General features: G+C 44.1%; 2 protein-coding genes across 3 annotated transcripts in view; one reads left to right on the top strand and one right to left on the bottom strand.

The window, feature by feature from the left end:
* The window catches only part of MYO7B (myosin VIIB), a gene marked incomplete at both ends in the record, with an annotated part of 44,671 nt that overhangs the window by 22,849 nt on the left and 2,105 nt on the right, over positions 1 to 19,717 (top strand). Inside the window, 20 exons of the mRNA XM_082055926.1 lie at positions 102 to 229; positions 1,764 to 1,890; positions 3,235 to 3,354; positions 4,160 to 4,333; positions 5,052 to 5,279; positions 5,724 to 5,891; positions 6,452 to 6,569; positions 6,663 to 6,789; positions 7,530 to 7,699; positions 8,392 to 8,573; positions 9,386 to 9,513; positions 10,047 to 10,204; positions 10,687 to 10,849; positions 12,792 to 12,947; positions 15,482 to 15,587; positions 15,723 to 15,836; positions 16,702 to 16,789; positions 17,862 to 17,968; positions 18,429 to 18,614; positions 19,377 to 19,493. Coding sequence (XP_081912052.1) covers positions 102 to 229; positions 1,764 to 1,890; positions 3,235 to 3,354; positions 4,160 to 4,333; positions 5,052 to 5,279; positions 5,724 to 5,891; positions 6,452 to 6,569; positions 6,663 to 6,789; positions 7,530 to 7,699; positions 8,392 to 8,573; positions 9,386 to 9,513; positions 10,047 to 10,204; positions 10,687 to 10,849; positions 12,792 to 12,947; positions 15,482 to 15,587; positions 15,723 to 15,836; positions 16,702 to 16,789; positions 17,862 to 17,968; positions 18,429 to 18,614; positions 19,377 to 19,493 — 2,865 coding nt within the window. The remainder of the gene's footprint in view (positions 1 to 101; positions 230 to 1,763; positions 1,891 to 3,234; positions 3,355 to 4,159; positions 4,334 to 5,051; positions 5,280 to 5,723; positions 5,892 to 6,451; positions 6,570 to 6,662; positions 6,790 to 7,529; positions 7,700 to 8,391; positions 8,574 to 9,385; positions 9,514 to 10,046; positions 10,205 to 10,686; positions 10,850 to 12,791; positions 12,948 to 15,481; positions 15,588 to 15,722; positions 15,837 to 16,701; positions 16,790 to 17,861; positions 17,969 to 18,428; positions 18,615 to 19,376; positions 19,494 to 19,717) is intronic.
* Positions 5,267 to 19,717, bottom strand: part of LIMS2 (LIM zinc finger domain containing 2) — a 51,259-nt gene continuing 36,808 nt past the window's right edge. Inside the window, exons 10-13 of one of the 2 annotated variants that reach the window (XR_014184472.1) lie at positions 11,025 to 11,196; positions 10,654 to 10,793; positions 7,458 to 7,647; positions 5,267 to 5,301 (exon numbers count right to left, since the gene is read on the bottom strand). The gene's annotated coding sequence lies outside the window, so the exon portion shown is untranslated. The remainder of the gene's footprint in view (positions 5,302 to 7,457; positions 7,648 to 10,653; positions 10,794 to 11,024; positions 11,197 to 19,717) is intronic. The other variant, XM_082056845.1, reaches the window with a different exon arrangement.

Genomic DNA, 19,717 nt, shown 5'->3' with positions numbered 1-19,717 from the left:
TTTAGCCAGAAAGACAAGGAATGTCTGTCATTGCTGGGAATGCTGCCTGGTAAGAGGGAAGGTTTCTAGAACACTCTGGTGTTCTGCTTGGTTTCTTTCAGGTGACAGACCAGCTGAGGAGTGGAGAAGAAGCCTTCCAGGAGGACAGCTCCATCTCTGAGAGACCTATGTCCAACCTAGAAAAAGTGCACTTTATTATTGGCAATGCAATTCTGCGCCCTGCCATCAGGTAGGAAATTGGTACCTCCTTCCTAGGACCAGGCACCCATTACATACAGGAAATCCAGCATCCCTCCCATCCAAACACTGGAAATGTCCCACGTTTATCTTTGGGGGATTCCTGACTGAAATCCTAAGCTATCACATAGAGCTAAGACTGCAGGTCACACGCCTTTCAGGAGGATGGTTCACCTTTATGATAGTGGATAGAGAACGACTCCCTTACTGCCTTTTCTGGTGTCTTCATCTTGATGTTTAGGTCAGCAGCCTCCATGTGTCCCTTTCTGAATACCCCACCAGCACACAAGGAGGCAGAGCTCAGGGCTGGAGCCCAGTAACACCTGAAGGTGGAATGCAGCCCTAGTATGAGGAAGAAGGAACACTCAGAAGAGTAAGAAACATGGAGTTAATGTACACTAGGTGTACGAGAGGTGTTCCTAACCTCAGTTTTCCAATAGCCTGTTGTTGAGCCCTCAAACAATGTCCCCAAATGAAGGACAATTGAAGGTCTGGCTTTCTGAGTGTATCAGCCACTAGAAGAAGAAATCCTGCTCACAAGTGAGGTGAGGCTGGACCTTAGGCCAAGCATGGTGTGGAGACACATGATAGTTGGCTCTGACCTGACCTCATTAATTCTCTCCTCCATTTTAACCCATTTTAGCTCATGCAACACTTTTCTGTGTTGATTCCAGCTGTGGGCCACATTCCTCTCTACAAAGCTGCTTTGTTTCATCAAGATGCTCACAGCAGCAAATCCTCAGCTGGCAAAAATTACCTTCAATCAATGTACCATACCAGTCACAAGCTAAGCCTCTGCTCCCTCAGTCTGTGTTTCATCATATGCACTATCTGGGAGCAAAAACCTCATCCATGTTGTGTCCTCCAACATCAGACTTGCCAAACGTGTGTTCCAAGAGCTCAGAAAACTTAAGAGGATTTTTAAATAGCAGTTTTCTTTGTATGTAGCTTTCTGTATCTGTTTCCATATGTCCTTGCCACAGGCAACTTGCATTTTCAGAAGAACACTCTGAAGCAGGCTTTCCTCCATTCCTGTTGGAGGACTCACTTCAGATTTCCTAAAAACATATAATTAAGCAGGGTGTCCCCCTGTCCTTATCCCAAAATCCACATGTGAGCAGATAGACAAGAGCCATGAGGCACAAGCTATATACTGTAGGGAGCTCAGAGCAAGTTTCACAGGTGTGGGGGCAGCGATGCCATTTCACAGCTAGATGATCCAGCAATTGTTATCACTGCACAGCCCCCCTGCTTGTCACAGGAGTTATTCCAGCATGGCAATTGCACTTGAACTGCTCGAGGAACAAGGGGTGGCAAAGGGTACGAAGTGTAATTGAGCCTTTTCCTACCAAAGCCAATGACACGTTATTTCCTCTGGTGCATTACAGCTGGTATCCTAGCTAACGTGGTTAATTCTAGCCCAGATCTACTTCATCATGCTGCAATCATGCCCAGCTTGCAGTGGAAACATAGCCAAAGCTCAGACAGTGAATCATTATCTGTTGCTTTCACATGTTTTGTTACAGAGATGAGATTTATTGCCAGATTTGCAAACAACTCACTGAAAACAGCAACAGGAGCAGCTACGCTCGAGGCTGGATCCTGCTGTCACTTTGCCTTGGTTGCTTTCCTCCTTCAGACACATTTGTGAAGGTACGCTACTGACTTTTCCTACAGTAGCTTAAATGCCTCAGCTGATCTGGTTGCTTGTGTATTTTGACGTTTTGCTACAAATAGCCAGATGAACTGTTTGGCTGACATAGCAGCTGGTGCTGTGATTTTAGCAGAAACTGTCTCATCTCATATGCTTATCTGGGAATTTAGATAAACGATTGCTGTACTCACATTTATTTCTTTCGCATTAAATTCCACACAAGTTGTGTTCTCTTCTTGATCACAGCCCCCGTTTAGATCTGTAATCTGCAAAAATCTGGAAAATTTTATCCTTTCCAGTTCTGCCTTTCCAATATTTCAAAACTGTCTCCAATCAGAATCCTAGTGATTAAATATATTCAGGAGTCCAGTATAAAAATCACTCCCTATGTTTTACCAGTTCTTACCCTACGTCTCCAAGGCCTACAAAATCCAATAGAGATATGAGCTATTTCATCATATTCTTAAATACATTAATTTCCAAATTTAAATGGATGATAAATCCACTTCATCACAGAAAACAAAACACCAGAAAACCAAACCACCAGCGACAAAAACCCCACAACCTATGGCTCCAACTTGCCATCAGCATTCCTTCTAGGTCTTAGAGGCAAAACTTGGAACAATCCAGACACAAGCCATAGATGCATTTTGACACCAGCCTTAAACCAAATTCTCTGTACCATACAGAATTCCCAAAAGACCTGACTTCCTTTATTTCTTTTCCTAAACCATCCCCCATCTCTAGGAATATTCTTGATTGTTAAAATAACCAGGTGACTGACCCATGCTTGCACTAAATACACATATGTAAATACAATCTCATGCTTGTACCTCATCATCCAAGATAACAGTCAAACTCCAAAAGTTCAGTTTATCCAATCCTTGTTTTCCAACATCCAATCTTAACCATGGACATCAACTACTGATATTGCCAGAGAACTTAGTAAAAATTAAAGTAACTATAATCAGCAGCCCTAAACTGCAATTAGCCCTTTTCCTAGCACTTCTATTCATACAGAACATCACAAGACTTCAGGCTCTTCAACTGGATACACTAATCCTTGCTCTAACCTAATCATAAGAATAAAGTTTCCACTGCCTAATGTTCATGATATAGTAAACATAGCACACAAACCTTCCTCTTTAGTCTAAAACCTCTGCAGAATGAGGGAAAACTTGGTGTCTCAAACCTTTTCCAAAACACAAATCCCAACCCAAACCTTTAAAATTTTCTGGTGACCTGTAAGCTAACTGATCACTCTAGTCTATCAGCTACAGAAGGTTTCCGTATTTTATGAGGATTAGTGTTTTGTAACTCTCCCTTGTGCTCTGTGTATATAGTACCTGTTGAATTTCATCCACCATGGGCCCACAGGCTATGCACCATATTGTGCCGAACGTCTGAGACGTACCTACGTCAACGGAGCACGGACTGAACCTCCGAGCTGGCTGGAACTTCAGGTAGCAACTCCCTTTTTGCTTAATTATATTGATCTGTGACATTTTATGCTGGATTGCATTTACTAACCTGTGCTAACAGATCTTCCTAAATCAAATAATGGCAATCAGCTGCACAAGACCAGCTGCCTTGGTCTGCACCTCTTTTAGCTATTCAAATTAACCTAAATCCAGTGGAGGATACACGTTAAGAGCTGCAACATGTGATTTGCAGGGAGACACTTGTATCTGCTCAGAAGCTACAGGTCAGAACCACCTTCTAAGGGAAGCTCTTACCATCATTTTTGGAAAGAACTAAGCAAGGCTTTTAAAGTGGAGATGGAAGTGTGTATGATTGGGCTACACCACTCTCCTCCTTCCCTTAAATGTCAGCCTTCTAGTTAGAAGTCACACACATGTACACACACACCCACCTCAGTACAATTCCTTCCTAAATCTGAGTAACCCTATTGACAGGCACCTCCCTGCGCAAAATCCTTGCTGCAAGCCATCTCTCCACTGATGCACATAAGGCTGTACCCAAAAGTCATCAGGCTCATGAAAAGTCTATCAGTTCACACTGTTATGTGATAATTACCTCCCCTGTGGAGGGGAGAAAACTTGATTCCAGTGCTGCTCCAGGGATATAATTTATATTTAAGGCTCACCATGAGTTGAAGAAGCTGTGTGGGAGTTGGAGTTTTACTTAAATATTGTTGACTAGGGTGTACAGTGTGCGAAGCACTTAAATCTAAATGCCTTCTTCATTCTTCACAGAAAAGTAAAGTTTGCCCATAATTTGTTTCTCCCGTTTAACTCTGACTTACAGGCAACAAAGCAGAAGAAACCCATTATGTTTAATGTCACCCTGATGAATGGCGAAAGCATCACTGTCCCTGCAGACTCTGCTTCCATTGCCAAAGAGATCTGTCAGTTCATAGCAGATAAAACCAAACTGAAGGATGTGTTTGGTTTTTCACTCTACGTTGCTGTGTTTGATAAGGTAAAGCGTAAAAAAAAAATAGAACAAAAGCTCCCTTTTCTTTCTGAGGAGTTGCTGCTGTTTACTGCTGTCCACCCAGCCCCACTGAGGCCTCCCTCTGACTTCTGGAAGCGCCCCCGTCCCAGTCCTACGCTCAAACCAAATCTGTTCTGAACCACAGCTGAATCTCAGGACCTGATAATCCTGTTCTGCCTTTCTGCTGCCTAGCCACACAGTAATTCCTGCTGCAGGCCTGTGAGGTTTCCTTTACCAGGTCACAGAAAAAGCCAAGGGCCTTGCCATGGCTGCAGCTGGTAGCTCATGTGCTGGCATTTTAGCCTCTCCTTCCCTTTGCCATATTTTTTTTATAGTAATGCTGTAAATCAGACATCCACAGCAGGATGACATCTTAGTGCTCAGAGTCAGGCACCAATTTCATTTCTGTTTAGATGACAGGCACACTTGCATGTGCACGTAAGGGGATATACAGGAGATAAGCAAAGTACAAAGAGACAACTAGAAGATCACAAACCAGAGCTGCTTTGTCTTACCTTCCAACTTATTTTTCCCAATACCATCCTAGCGCATAAACACATTTACCAAAGTACAACTTGCACACACATCTGCTTACCTTTTCAGAGTTCTTCTTGCTGTCAGAAGATGAGGAGCTTTGGGTTTATAATCCTTCACTCAGCTCCAAAGCAGGCATGACAGTAAACGCAATGTCCCTTTGTGCCAGGTCTGGTCACTGGGTGGGGGACGAGATCATGTCCTGGATGCCATCTCTCAGTGTGAACAGCTGGCGAAGGAACGCGGCACACACGAACGCAATACGCCCTGGCGGCTCTACTTTCGTAAGGAAATCTTCACCCCCTGGCACAACTCCCAGGAGGATCCTGTCAGCACTGATCTCATTTACCACCAAGTCATTCGCGGCATTCGGTTTGGAGAGTACCGTTGTGAGAAGGTGAGTCTCCTTGTTCATCCTTCTAAAGAGACAAAACTATATTAACATTTCCCACATTAAAAAACAGGATGATGGATGAAGTTTCTAGTGGCTGTGAACCACCTTTCCCTTCTTAATGGACTGTTCCTGCCCAGGTGACTGTGCCAGCTGCCACACTGGCAGCTGTAAATTAATACTTTTCTTTTTCTCCCACCTTTCAGTTTATGTAGCAGCTGGTGGCATATACAAAGGGGCAATTTGTGCTTTTCTAGAATATCTTTGCTAATAATCTGTTTGATGCTATGACTGTGTGAAGTTTATATCTCCTTATGCTTGATGACTGTCAAGAGTTATCCAGACAAAAACGCAGAAAACCCCATTTCTAAAGTGGCTTTAAGGGTGAATGAGACTAGCTGGACGTTGTGACATCTTTCTAGGCCCCTTTTAATGGGTTAATTTTTTCAGGAGGAGGATTTGGTGGAGATAGGTGCAAAATATTGTTACATCCAGTTTGGAGATTCCATCCACAATGAACCTGTGCAGAAGGCGCTCCATGACTGTATCCCAGTGAAACAGCTCAAGTCCAAGCCCCTGGAGAAGTGGGTGAGCCTTATAACCTACGCACACGCAAAGGTAAGAGGTTTGTCTGGCACTGCTGGCACTCTCAAGCACCAGCTTCTGCTTCTTTCACCATTTCCATTTATAAATAGGCTGTTGAGGAAAGAAGGAAAAACTTCTCAGTTTGTATCTCCAAAATTCTTAATTAAGACTGGGAGAACAAAGAACCTTTACACTCTTCCGTATGAAAAAACTATATTTAAATCTCTGAATACAGTATCTTTTACGACTCTCTACCTTCCGTTTGATAATTAAGTCAGGACTGGAATGGGCATGGACTGGAATGATCTGGAAATGGGTTACCTGAATTATTTCCATGGCACCCCAAGTGTGTTAGACTCTGAACAGATCAGTCAGTGGGGATTTGAGGGAAATTTGGCATCCACATGCCCGTGAGCATCCTCAGCTCATGTGCCTTGGGCCCCTGGAGCCTGTTTTGGATTTGACTTTCTTCACGTACCCCTGACACCAGTGGGCTGTTGGGGACACCTGGGATCAGGCCTGCTCTCTATTGTTTGTAGATCATACAAACCAGAATTTACTGAGAAAACCTTGGCTGTCTTTTTATATTGCAGGCCCCATACACACAAGATCGTCTCTCCCGTCAGACTGTGAAGGCACAACTTGTAGATTTTGCACGCTTTCAGTGGCCTTTGCTTTTCTCCCGATTCTTTGAAGTCACTAAGTTTTCGGGTAATGCCTTGAGCCTGGAAGTAGGGGACAGATATAATATCAATAAAGGAGGACTTGTATAACATTGCTAAAGAGTTTTTTCTGCATTTTCAGGTCCCAGCTTGCCCAAGAACCACTTCATCGTTGCCGTAAATTGGAAAGGTATCTGCTTCTTGGATGAGTCAGAAAAACGGCTCCTTGAGCTTACCTTCCCAGAGATAACTGGCATCCACACCAACAGGTGAGTGCCACAGAGAGACAAGATCTGAAGAAGGCATCTCTGTCCATATTCAGAAAGGGTCTTCCTTGTAGGAGGGAGGTGGACTTTCTCCCTATGTGTTTTGATCTAAGCCTGGAAAGGTGGTCAGGGATACAGAACAGGACAAGTTCTGAGCAGCCTGTGAAGGAAATACTGAAGTGGCTGAACCTTCCCAACTGGTGGAAGGAAAGATCATCCTGTTCAATCAGAGTGGTGTACGGAAGCAAAGACATGCATCAAGACAAGAACGGCCCCAGTGACTAACCTAGTTAAGCCATTGTCTGTTATGCATGCTGGGAACTCGTAAACCAGGTGTGATGGACCAGAACAGGATAACTGAGGGAAAGAGGGTAACCACTGGCTTGCTCAGGGCACACATCCTTGCATCAGATCACTCAGAGAATAGGGTCTTACAGACATAAAAAAAAAATACCTCTAGGAGGACTGTCACAGGTTTAAATTAGTTGCCCAGTTACTCCAAAAGAAGGGTACTCTTTTGTCTATAATGAAGCAATTTTGTGCAAAACATGGTAGAGTCTAGAGTGAACCTGAACCACTTCAGTCCTTCACACCTACCAACTCATGAGAAGGCAAATGGAGAACTACCAATACTCACTGTACGGGAGTTACGTGCAAGGAGGTGTAGGTACCTTGGCTGGGATTGCAGATGGGTCTGTAAGTTTTTCAGATGTTCTGATAACAAACCAGTCAATAATACATAGGGCAGTGAAGTCATTTGGACAGAGCTGCACCCTCATCACACTTCGTGCCGAGGAGTTTGTCCTGACATCTGTGAACAGTGTTGTCATTGCTGAACTGGTGGTCATGTTCCTGGAAGGGCTGAAGAAGAGATCACGATTCGCTGTGGCAATGCATGAGAAAAAATCCCAAGGTAAGTCTTACAACTTTACTACAGGGTAGGGAAGGAATCTTGAGAGAACCCACAGCACTTGTTAGAAAGAGCTCAAAGAGAAGAGGGAGAACTTCAGGAAGAGCTCCTTTGCTCCAGGAGGAATGCATAGTGATCAGCACGGCAGTAGAGAGCATAAGGGAACGTGATTTGATACCTTTGCATACAAATTACCCTTCGTTTTCCCTTCTACTTCTTTGCATTATTTTATTTAGATATTACAGTGTCCAAAAACTCAGCCTGCTTATAGTAGAAAGTTGGAACTGGGATCTCTGGAAATGCTTTCAGAAGAGTTTCACAGAGGTGGTAAACTGGAAGTTTCTGTAGCATATAGTTGTCTGGAACAGACCAGAGGGGATTAGAATGTAAACATTAACTTCACCTACTTAGAGCTCGTGAGTTTCTTTCCATGATTTGCTGACACTTGTAGACACAAATTCAGCCTCCATTTGAATCAGAGTTCTGCCATTGCTCTCAGTGGATCAAAATCAGGCTGTCAGAGGAAATTCAAGTGATTTCTCTGAAGAGTTACTGGATAATTAGCTGTATTTACACAAATCACTTTCTGCTGCTAATTGAATTCAAGCCTTCAAAACATATTTCTCGTCTTGCAATCTGTTTGCGTTTTCTTGGACTGTCAAGTCTGAACAGTACTCTCGTATTCTGCTTTCCAGAAGACCCTGACATCCTGTCCTTCAAGAAGGGAGATTTGCTAATCTTCACTGAAGACAAAAGGCTGGATGCAAACTCTGGCTGGATCTGTGCCCAGAATGAAAGGACAGGCAAAACAGGGAATGTATTTTTGGAAGAGATCTACATAATTCCTTCTCTCACAAAACCCTCTAGTCAAGTGCTGGTAAGAAAAGCTGAGCACTCTCTTTGAAGAGACTGGAAGATAAATGATAATAACAGTGTTAAATATGATTAAATTTATAACTGGAAGTTAATTGTTCCTCCAGAGTCAGACAAGTTCTATACCTCTCCTTAAAGCAAAGCATTTCATTCTGCCCTGTCTGAAAACAAAACTAAACCTAGGCCAAACTTTAAAGAGAAGACTGCAGTTGCACAAAAACGACGACTTTCAAAATAATGGTTTGTTATCATTAGAGATTTCAGCGCCTGGAATTGGTAGCAATTAATGGAAATGGTTGTGCAGTTGAATTTGCTGGCATTCACATTTGGCTTAACTGGTAATTGCACATCTGGTTTCAAGAAAAGTTCTAATTGCAGCAGGTTGCTTTAAAAGAATATGGTATTTGAGGGAGTCAACACCAGGTTTCCCATTTATAACTCTGCTAACAATTTTATCTTTAGCTTTGGAGACTCAGTATATTAGATGCTGTGCCAACAAGAAAAGACCTGAAAATGTTGTGGAAAAACACATGAGTGGTTAGCAAGTCCACTTTTAACAAGTGTTGTGCTTTGGATAATCACACACATTTTGATGGCCACTACTGCTGCGTCTGTGGAAATCACTTCCTTGCATCTCCTACTCTCAAGTCTTTCTTGAGTCTCTGAAAGATGCTGCTTAGGGGACAGAAGGTCTCCTGCACCACAGAGCACTCAGGCTTAGTATACACCATCTGCATGTAAATGTCAAGTAACATTTGGCAATATATGCAGAGATCTGTGTCCATGTGACATCCCTACGTGGCTGTGTTGTTCCAGAGTTTGCTGATGATGTCTCCAGACCAGAGGAGGACAGCTTCACAGAACTCCTCCATGGATGAACCTGATGAAGAGGATCTCAAAGTGAAGCCTTACACCCTGGAGGAGTTCTCCTATGAACACTTCAGGTGAAGCTCTCTGTGTAGTGCATGCCCTAGGAAAGTTCTTGTTGATCTTCAGTGATCCTTAAAGCCTAGGATGTAATGGCATCTCCTGTTTCTGACTGGGTTTATTCTCTTTGTTCCCTGTAACCGTGATTTTGGACATGCAGAGATGCTGGCACACAGCCTACTTGCATCTTTTGTCTGCAGAAATGCAAAGGGAAGGGTAGACGCTAGACTTATTTATTTTCAGCATGCCTTATTTTTACTTCTCACCCCTTCAGCACTTGCCAGCTAGTGAGGATATACAACATTGCAGGCCTCAGTAAAGGAGAAATTAGCCTTCTAAAACCTCTCTTCGTTTTGCAAGCCTTCTCCCTTCTGGATGTACAAGAAACTACATTTTCCTGTTCTTGTTGACCTGCATAATCAAAGGAGATACACAATCACTGTCTTGGGAGAGAACATGCCTAGGGATAAGTCTTTGTGGTAATGACCTCCTACGTTCATAGCAATACCGATCCAGTAATTTTGTATTGCTTGCACTTGTCTTCATTCAGGACTCCTGAGAAGGAATCCATCAGCAAAGCTGTTCTCCAGAAATCCCGTGGGCGCAGCCAGCTGTGGGCACACTCTAAGGAGCCCTTGAAACAGCCCTTGCTAAAGAAAGCATGCACAGACCCTGATCTTCGGGACTTGGCTTGTCAGGCCTTCATTGATATCCTTTTATTCTTCTCTTTGGGATCCAAGAACACTGAGGGGAAGAAAGTCCTAGCTCCCTCTGCTGAACTCACCTCCATTCAGATAATACCGCATCCATATTACAGGGGATACATTGATATCAAGGTGGGAAGTACCAGCGCTGCATGACTTAGCAGTGTTTCCCTTGTCTACAGAGAAAAGGTTCCTATTGCCCCCCAATGCTCCACGGCTCCTGATGGCTCACTTAACTGAGAACACAGCTTTAGGAGTGAGTGAGATTTACTGCATATTCCCTGAGCAAACAACTAATACAGCACAAATCACAGCCAAGCAGTGACTGCTGCATAGGGAAAGGGGCCAGGGGACAGGCAGGGCATGTGTTCCAGAGCCTCCTCCCAGTATTTGTCACTTAGGCATCAACAGAGTCACTAACATGTTAGGATCCAGGTGAGACTTCCCATTTACCTTTCCAAATTGCCCTCCTTTCATCCTTAACAGCGCATTCACCCATCATGAAATTTATGGGGGACTATCCCTCAAAACAGGCACACTCCTCTGTGGAAGTCACCGACCAGATATTTGTAGCAGCCATCCAGGAGGAGGTCCTGCGGGATGAAATCTACTGTCAGATTATGAAGCAACTGACTGAGAACAGAAACAGGTACTCACCTGGGTGCAAACACCTGGCTTGTGCAGAGCCTGGGGACTCAAGTACAGGTGGTGAGCAGGGACCCCTGCTACACCTGTGTTGGGGTGGGAGTGGAGGGGAAAGATGGCCCTGTGTTGGAGTGACCCCTTTCTTTCTGCCTTGTTCTAGGCAGGGCTGTGGGGCTCACCTTAGCAGAGCACTGAGGAGCAGTGACTGGCAGGGACAGGTCACAGAGCAGAACTGTTACTTGTCTCCCTTGAGCTGCTCCTTTGCTCCCATGAGCAGTCAGTGCTCGTCTCTGTGCAGGACCATATGAGGCAGGCAGGGGGTTTCTGAAGCTTTCTTACTCCCAAGGTAGCCTGTGGAGAAAATACAGCACTGCATGGAGTTCTTGAATGCTTTCAGCAACTGCACTGCCAGCCCTCCATTTATTTTGTGTTTCCCAATGACCATAATTCCCTCTTATAAGCACATAGTTCACACTAGATCTTTTACCAGCAGTGAATACTTTGGAGTAGTTCTATTAATTAGGTTACACAGCTGGCTTGCAGAAAAGATTGGTTACGCAAGCCCCAGCCCATATGTAAGTTGCTGAAACAGGCTGGTGTTTTGCTTCCCCACCCACAAAATGATAACCTACTTTGAAGGGAACTGAATTGCAAAAAGCAGCTTAAAATCAGACTAATTATTAACAAAATGGTTTGTCTGTTTCTAGCTGCAGTGTGTCACTGCATAAGTTAGAGAAGGAGCTGCTTTTTGTCTATTTTCTTTCTTACTGTTCCACAGATACTAAACTTAGTGGAACTTCTACCATGTGTGTTACTATTAAATGGTAAATTTCCTTGTGTGCAGTAAATCTTACAGGCTATTTAATGCCTACTCTGTAACCATGGTGCCAGTGCCCTGCCTGATGTACTCTTACCAATTTAGTCCAGTGGATTATTCACTGTTTTGAGAGGGATCACTGATGTGGAAAAAACAATGCTCGAAAGGTAGCTATTTCCATATATTTTCATTAGAACAGCCAGAGCAACAAATCTTTCATCCTTCCCAGGCTGCTGCCCTGTGGACCATGTCATGCTCCCACACAGACACAAACACCACTGATCTATAGTGTATAAATGGGATTAAAATAGGGTATCTTCATCTGCAAAATTACAAAAGTAAATGTGAATAAAGAAGCCAGGACCTCTTTATTCAGCAGAGTCTGGTGCCTATTCAGAAGCAGACTTGGGGGCTTTCCCAACCAGAACCACTTCACAACATTTAGTGTCTCAGAGCAATCCCTGGGACACAGCTGAAATGCGTTCTGCTCCTGGCTTTGAAAGTAGAAAGACTGACCAAGACTGATGACCTGGCTGTAGAAGAGCTTCGACTGGCAGATTTCACAGGTCTAGAGGCTGGAGGAGCTGGCTTTCTGTCTGAAAAATGTGCAAACTTGATCTGGAGTTTTTAAGAACTGTAACTACCTAATTACATGATGTCATCTTCTTGCTTATTTTTCAGAGCAGGAGCACATGCAAGGAAAGTCAGTTACAAGCAAAGTGCCAGCAAAGCTGGCGAGCAGAGGGCAGGTGAATACAAGCAGCTGATAAAGCACAATCCAAATAAATGTGAGCTTAAAGAGCAAATTGACAGTGGCTTCCCAAGAAGATGGCACCAGGGTCACTGCTGCCAAAATGACTGTTAAATGGGTGCTTATATTTATTCATGAGATTTGCAACTGTCATGAATATTTATCAGCCAGGATTTAGCATTGTCCTCACATATGGGTTGTGGACTTCGCACAGAAAACGCTGCCAAATCCTGTGTGAAGGCTTTGTTGGTTTGCAGCTCTCTGCTGAATGGCACAACATACCACGATGGGAGTGTACTTCTCTTCCCTGTAGCTGCTGTGTGGTCAAGCCAAGAATTATATGTGGCTGTAGCAGAACCGTTTGCTTTGTGCTCGCAGGTACAGTGTGACCAAGGGCTGGCAGCTCCTTTGGCTCTGCACTGGCCTGTTCCCACCCAGCAAGTCACTGCTGAAACATGCCCAGAAGTTCATGGAGACTCGTCAGAAAGAGACACTGGCCCTGGAGTGCAGTCGGAGGATTCAGACAGTGATGAGGTAAATGATCCAGCATATAGCCAGCCCAAAGTATTCAAAAATCATGAATCAGGTGTCAAAAAATCACATGGACTAAAATATTGAGACTCTTACTTTCCTTCCTCTCTCTACATCCTTTTCTTTTAAATGATCATTATTTTAAATTCTCTCATGGACTTTCAGCCACTAGGTTGTTTGTCACAGTTTCACTTTTTCCTTTCCCAGAGTAAGCAACATTTTTAAAAGTTCAGCATCACACATAATCACTTGACTCCCAGAACTGAGTATCTCAAACATGCTTAAGGGCATGCGGCTTGAAATGAAATGCTGAGTTGTCACTGATGAGGTCCTGACCTTGCTTTCCTTTGCTGAGGCAGCATCTGCCTACCCACCTTACATGTGCCTGATGATTAGTCTTGAGTTTACTGAATCTCAGTAGCACAGAGCTGCACATGTGCAGCTAAAACCACCAGGTTTTCCTCCTAGTGAGGTGGCACCACTGAAGTCACTGGCACTTGCAGAGTGCTTATGGGGCTCTGTTGGTTTTCTGATGGTGAAGCAAAGCAGATCCATGCTGGGAAGAGATGATCACCACAATCAATTCGCAAATGAGCAGAGCCCTGAGACTTACATGGCTACTCACACCAGGGCACTTCTCAGACCTCCAGGCATTCCCCATCCTGGTGAGGCTGAAGCAATAGGGCCTGCAACCTGCAGTGCTTCCCAAGTTCCTGAGTGACTTGTTGGTGTAATGAACCTGGCATGATCAGAGATAGTGGAAGGCCTACCTGGTTTTCAGGAAGGCTCGATTAAACTGTAGGGGGAAGGTTTCCCTACATGTCTCCAGGCACTGGAATTACTCTGAGAACACAGTGTTTTGGCATCAAGGTTAACCCCAACCCTTTTGATGCTGCTGTGAGTTACCACCTGTCTGCCACTGAGCTCTTCAGTAAAGAAGCTGCTCAATGATTTCTCCTTCCAGCTCCTCCGTTCTTCCCCTTCTCTTCAGCTGGGCCCTGCGTTTGGTGTGTGAGCACCGAGGGCCAGGCTGGATGGGAATGCTAACGCCGCGGCTCTCCCCTTTGCCGTGGATGTTTTGGCACTGCTGAGGAAATGTCACTGCACACTGAACTCTCCTTTGAAGTGCCTGAAACATGCATGGCGAGGAATGCTATTCATTTTTATTTTTTCCTATGGAGAAGACTAAAAATCTCCTGCCTCCCTTATATCATGTGCTATTCATGCTCTAAACCTATTGAGCTATAGAGCTGCTTTAGAGCGGGGGGGACAGAGAGGGGAAAGCAGCAGGGGCTGTTTGGAAGGAAAATTCTGTCTGCTAAAGTGCCCCAGATCTGGAGCCTGGGGGATGGGAAGAAGAGGAACAAAGACAAATGTTGTTTTCTAAGAACATTTCTTTTCCTAAGATTAAACCTGCACTTGCTTAGAATAGAACAGAATAGAATATTATATTTCAGTTGAAAGAGACCTACAAAGATCATCTAGTCCAACTTCTTGCTGTAAGTAACCTGCTCTCTTTGGAAAGGGGGAGCAGGCAGCTCAAAGGACTGACCTGCAACACGTGGAGCAGAAGACAGCTGAGCCCTTGGGTGCACCTTCTCCTCCATAAACAGCTTTACAGCTTCATCCCAACTCCTGGCCAGGAAACCAGTGAGCACCCTGATGGGTGTTAAGCAGATCTTGCACAGTACCAAAGCACATGCTGTTCAACTTCGTTCCAGTCAGGTTTTCCTTCTCCAAACAGAACAGCCACTTTATTTAAGATAAAAAAATAGTTTTCAAATCCACACAACTAAAGCTGGATGCCAGACTCAGCCGTTTTCCTCAGAGACTGGCCCAGCGTGAGAGGGGAGTTTGGCCCATAAGCTATGATGTACAAAATCCGATGTACAGCCTGCTCCGTGCCACTGGGTGCAGGAAAATACCAGCCCCAGAAGGAAATGTGCTAGATTTGTCCTCACTTGTATCAAGGTTTCTGCATGACTCAGACTTCAGGGCCAGTTCCTTTGCTTTAAAAGGCAGCTCTGCTCTGAGCTACAATTTCAAGAACATCTTTTCAAGCGCCTCTTGAGTCAGTGATTACATGCCAGCTCTTATATAAAATGTAATGCTTCTAGTGGCCCTCCAAGCTTTCCTGGTACTTGCCTTCTGAGCTGTAATTAATTTTGTATCTGAATGCATTTCTTTTTGCTGATGCAAGAATTAAATAAAATGTGGCCACTATCTCCACATTTCAATAAGGAAAAATGTTGCTGAATACACAGACAAGCTGATTGTACTGGCTAGGAAGGTGCCTTAATCACACAACCTCCTGCAGAGTAGAACAGACTTTGAATATACCTGCTAATAAGACCCTCAGTTTCTTACTGTTAATACACTGAATTTGCATTGGGGTGAAGGTCCATTGGAGCCTGCCCCATTGCCCAGTACTAGCATTTGGATGGAGGCTGTTGTTTGGACAGAATACTGTTGTTCAGCTCCTCAAAGATTAAGCATCCAGCACTGATCTCTCTTATGATGGTGATGGCATTTTCCAGGAGTGGCTCCAGGAAGTGGGCACCTCATCCTGTGGAGGTTGAGGCCATCTTACAGAACAACACTAAGATCTCACACAAGATTTGCTTCCCCAATGAAACAGAACAGGTGAGAACTTACTTGTTTTCCCAGCCTTGACCACTTTCCCAGCCATGATGTGTTCACACAGGAGCACGTTTCAAGACATCAAGTGTTCTCATTTCTTCCTTTCCTCTGTGTAACAAGAGTCTCATTATTTCATAGACATTTGATGTGGGAACAAACACAAAAATCCGGACTCTGTGTCAGAACATCGCTTCCAAATTGCAGCTGAGCTCCTGGGAAGGTTTCAGCCTCTTTGTGAAGATTGCAGACAAGGTAACTCTTCTCAACTATGGCAGGGTAGCCAGATTCCTCCTCTTATTTACCAGACCACATAAACAGCCATATATGAAGCTAAGCAACAGAGCAGGTCATTACTGCTTCTGTTTTACTAAAGGGATACAACCTAGACTCAAACTTTTAGCACCTGATAATTATTTTGAATCTCCTGAAGGGGCTGGATGGAGACACAGAGTTTCTATCAGTCTACCGGTACACAAGTGGTACTAAAAGCAGAGAAGACATGGGCTTTCTTGCAGCTGTTGCGAATTGCATGTTGCGTACTGCTGGACTCAGTACTTTTCCGTTCAGGCTTTGCCCAGGATGGGGCTGCACGTGTACAGCACCCACTAGCATCAGGGAGAACCGTGGGGGACCAGCACCAGTTCCTCTGAAGCTTGTCTTGCCTGAGCTGAAGCGTGGGCTGGCTGCCCTGCTGAGGTCCCTTCTCTCTGGATCTCTGATCAAGGCAAAAGCAGCACTGAGTCCAAGCAACAGGGAATTTCTGATGTGCTGTGTTCCTGAAAAGAGGAACCCGGTATGTGCCAACATTTTACAAAGAGGAGATGGCTAAGAAAAAGGTAGGTATCGTCAGCTTGAGTTCAATAAGCAGGCTGGAAAGAAAAAAGCAACAGAAGATGCAATAGAAATTCCCATATGAAATGTAAATCATTCGAGCCTTCCTCCTCCTATTTCTCTGCTTCCTTCCCCTTGCCTCTGTCTTTCCTGCCATAATTTTGCTCTCTCACTGTAGACAGGGAAAGAAAATTCACGCTGCTACTTGGGTATGTTGGTCCAGGCAGTAATTTATATGATCTGCTAATTCTTCCTTTTCCCCCCTTCATTGCTTGCCCTCTTCCAGGTGATCAGTCAGAACGAAGCAGACTACTTCTTCGACTCACTAAGACAGGTGACAGAGTGGACCAGGAGGAACAAACCAGGGAAAGACGGTAAGGAGAATGCCAGCATGACAAGAAGCTACATGAGATGCTGTGTTGAACTGGAGAAGCAGCAAATTTATCCAGTAGGCTTTCCTCCATCTTGGGAAGTACATGGCAGAGCCTTATATAATAATTTTTGCTTCTACATACATGGTTACAGCCTGTACCAGTAGTAAGATCCAGTGACCTGATGCAGCCAAACACTGGCTATAAGAAACACCAGAACATCTTTGTGGGAGTATCTCTCCAGAAATTTTAAATTGGTACCAGAGATTTTTTGACCTGTTGCATCTAAAACACACAGCTGGGTGCACACAAGTTAGGGGTTGATCCTCTTTAGTTTAAGGCTCATAAATTGCCAGATCAGGTATCAGCCAACACACGTAAATGGGTTCTTTACACAGTGTCACTCCCATTCCTTGGGCTGTTAGAAAATCGTTGCCTAGACTATTACCTGGTGATACCACATCACAATTTGTATTGCCAGGGGCACACTTGTTAGAATAAAACACTATAACATTAATGACAGCAATTCTTCGCACTTCACCTCCATGTATAATTTAAAAAGCTACATAAAACTCAAATTTCAAGTTAATTTGTCCTGACATTTGCTTATGTCAGGACAGCTGAGGTTCAGTTTCCTGAAGCCCTATCTACACATCTAAGACTTTCTAACTTCCCTCTTCTCCCCACAGCTGATACGGGATGCACTAAATCACAATTCATTTCTGTAAATGCAGCCATCAGGGAATGTACCTGGGTAACAGAATCCAGGTGTGCTGCATATCGACAGACAGCTGTCATGAGCACCAAGAAATAACCAAACATATTGCTGACACCCTCAACTTCTTCCTCAATTTCTGAAGAGCCTGCATCTTAGATCACTGAATGATCAGTGTCCAGGAACTGACCATAACCACTTTCTTGGTCATCAAAAATGGCCTTTTGTACTTTTTTGTTAGTAATTTTATTGGTTACTATTAAAACCAGAATTACATTTCTGAAGAAACTCACAAGCCATTTAAAAACTGCAGAACCCCACAGTGATGCAAAGAATACAAACAAGATGTTGTTTCCTTAGGGAGTGCTATGTCTGTGGCTTACGAGGTGTACTTCATGAGAAAGCTGTGGCTGAATGTCACTCCTGGGAAGGACCTGAAAGCTGATTCCATTTTTCATTACCACCAGGTAAACAGCTCCCTAAAGCATAAATATAACAGCAGGCAATGTGATCAAAGAAATACGCCTGAGGAAGTAAGCTGCTGGGTATTACCACCTCCCTCACCAAGGCCTGCGCTAGAGAGCCTCCAGAGAAATGCCTCTGGAGGGCACAGCTCAGCTTCAGGAGCAGATTTATTTCTCAGAGTGCTCACACTTTAGCTATACTGCTTATGTTAGGAGTGCAGCTCCCTTATATAATTGTTACCTGGAGGTGCTCATCTTGCTCTGTAGTTGTATGGAGAATCATAAAATGGTTTGGGTTGGAAAGGACCTTTAAAGATCATCCAGAGAACCTCCAGGAGTTGAAAGTTCTTGGGATGTCCTCAGACTGTGGCAAGACTCACATCCTGACCTCACAGATTTAGAATGTGTAAGTCAGTGTTTGCTTCAGCCCATTCTGTCCAGACTCATAGCTGCTCTTTGCCAGGAATTGCCAAAGTACCTCCGAGGCTACCACAAGTGTTCCAAGGATGAAGCTGTCCAGCTGGCAGGGCTGATTTACAAAGTGCGCTTCAACAGTGACCGCACACAGCTGGCAACCATCCCCAAAATCCTCAAGGAGCTGGTGCCAGACAACCTGCTCCGAGCAATGTCACCAGATGAGTGGAGGAAGGTAAGAACATCAGCTTTCATTAATCGTGCTGTTCCACAGAGCTTTCTGAAAGAAGAAAGACATCAAGCCACGCTACTTTTTTGATCTGACAGTCTTTGAAAGTGCTATGGAAGGATGCTATTGGATGTTGCTAATTTGCCTCTTACAATCCAGATTTTGCATCCACTCTACCAAATCTCTGAAAGATACTCACAGGTCTACATGACTGATTTGAGATATGCATCTTTCTTGGAGATACTAATCCTTTTTCAGAAGAGTTAGAGATAGGAAAATCAGCAATGGGACTCAGGATTTGAAGATCTCATAGAGAAAAACAAAATTAAGAGGTATTCTAAATTTTTCACAGTTTGGCCAGCAAATCAGTCACCTTGCAGCATGTACATGCTGCTCATAGCAAAGGCCCTTTTCTCCACCAAAAGGCGAGAAAGTTTCAGCAAGTACTTATCACTCAGGAAGACTAAGGACACTATTTCAAATACAGAGCTAAAATTCACCATACATTTCAGTAGAAAAGGTGGCACTTCTGTGGGGTTTGAGCACTGTCTTTCTGAATTTTGTTTCATTCCATATTGCCCCTCTGCCATGAAATCCATTTCCTTGGACTCCTGGACTTCCCTCACTCAACTCAGGTTCTGGCTCCACTTTGCCCCATGGCATCATAGGCTGTTTTCCTTTTCACAAGCCTGATCTTGGTGATGGTCTGGACACAGAAAACCTGCCTGTCCCCAACTGAACAGGCTTTGTGTCCTATTTTCTAAACAGAGCATTACTGCAGCATATAGCAAACATGAAGGAAAAACTGTGGATGAGGCCAAGATTGCCTTCTTGAAAATGATACACCGGTGGCCAACATTTGGATCAGCCTTCTTTGAGGTGAAGGTAGGTTGAGAGGTCTGTATGAATGGCTTTGGTAGTAGCTGAGCACTGGGGGATACAGACTGACTATAATTCCATATCTGTGTGAGAATGTATTATAAATCTGACTTCCCATCATCTACTGAGGAAAACTCAGTTCCTTGAAAGTGGGGAGATGAAGGTTTTTTATCCCTTATGCCTGTAATTTACAGGCAATGTTGTTGTTCCAGTTGTAATACTTAATAGCT

This window comes from Streptopelia decaocto, assembly GCF_964273445.1.
Source record: "Streptopelia decaocto genome assembly, chromosome: 6".
Taxonomy (NCBI): domain Eukaryota; kingdom Metazoa; phylum Chordata; class Aves; order Columbiformes; family Columbidae; genus Streptopelia; species Streptopelia decaocto.
The sequence above is the reverse complement of the archived record's forward strand: the minus strand, read 5'-3'. Positions and strand labels throughout refer to the sequence as shown.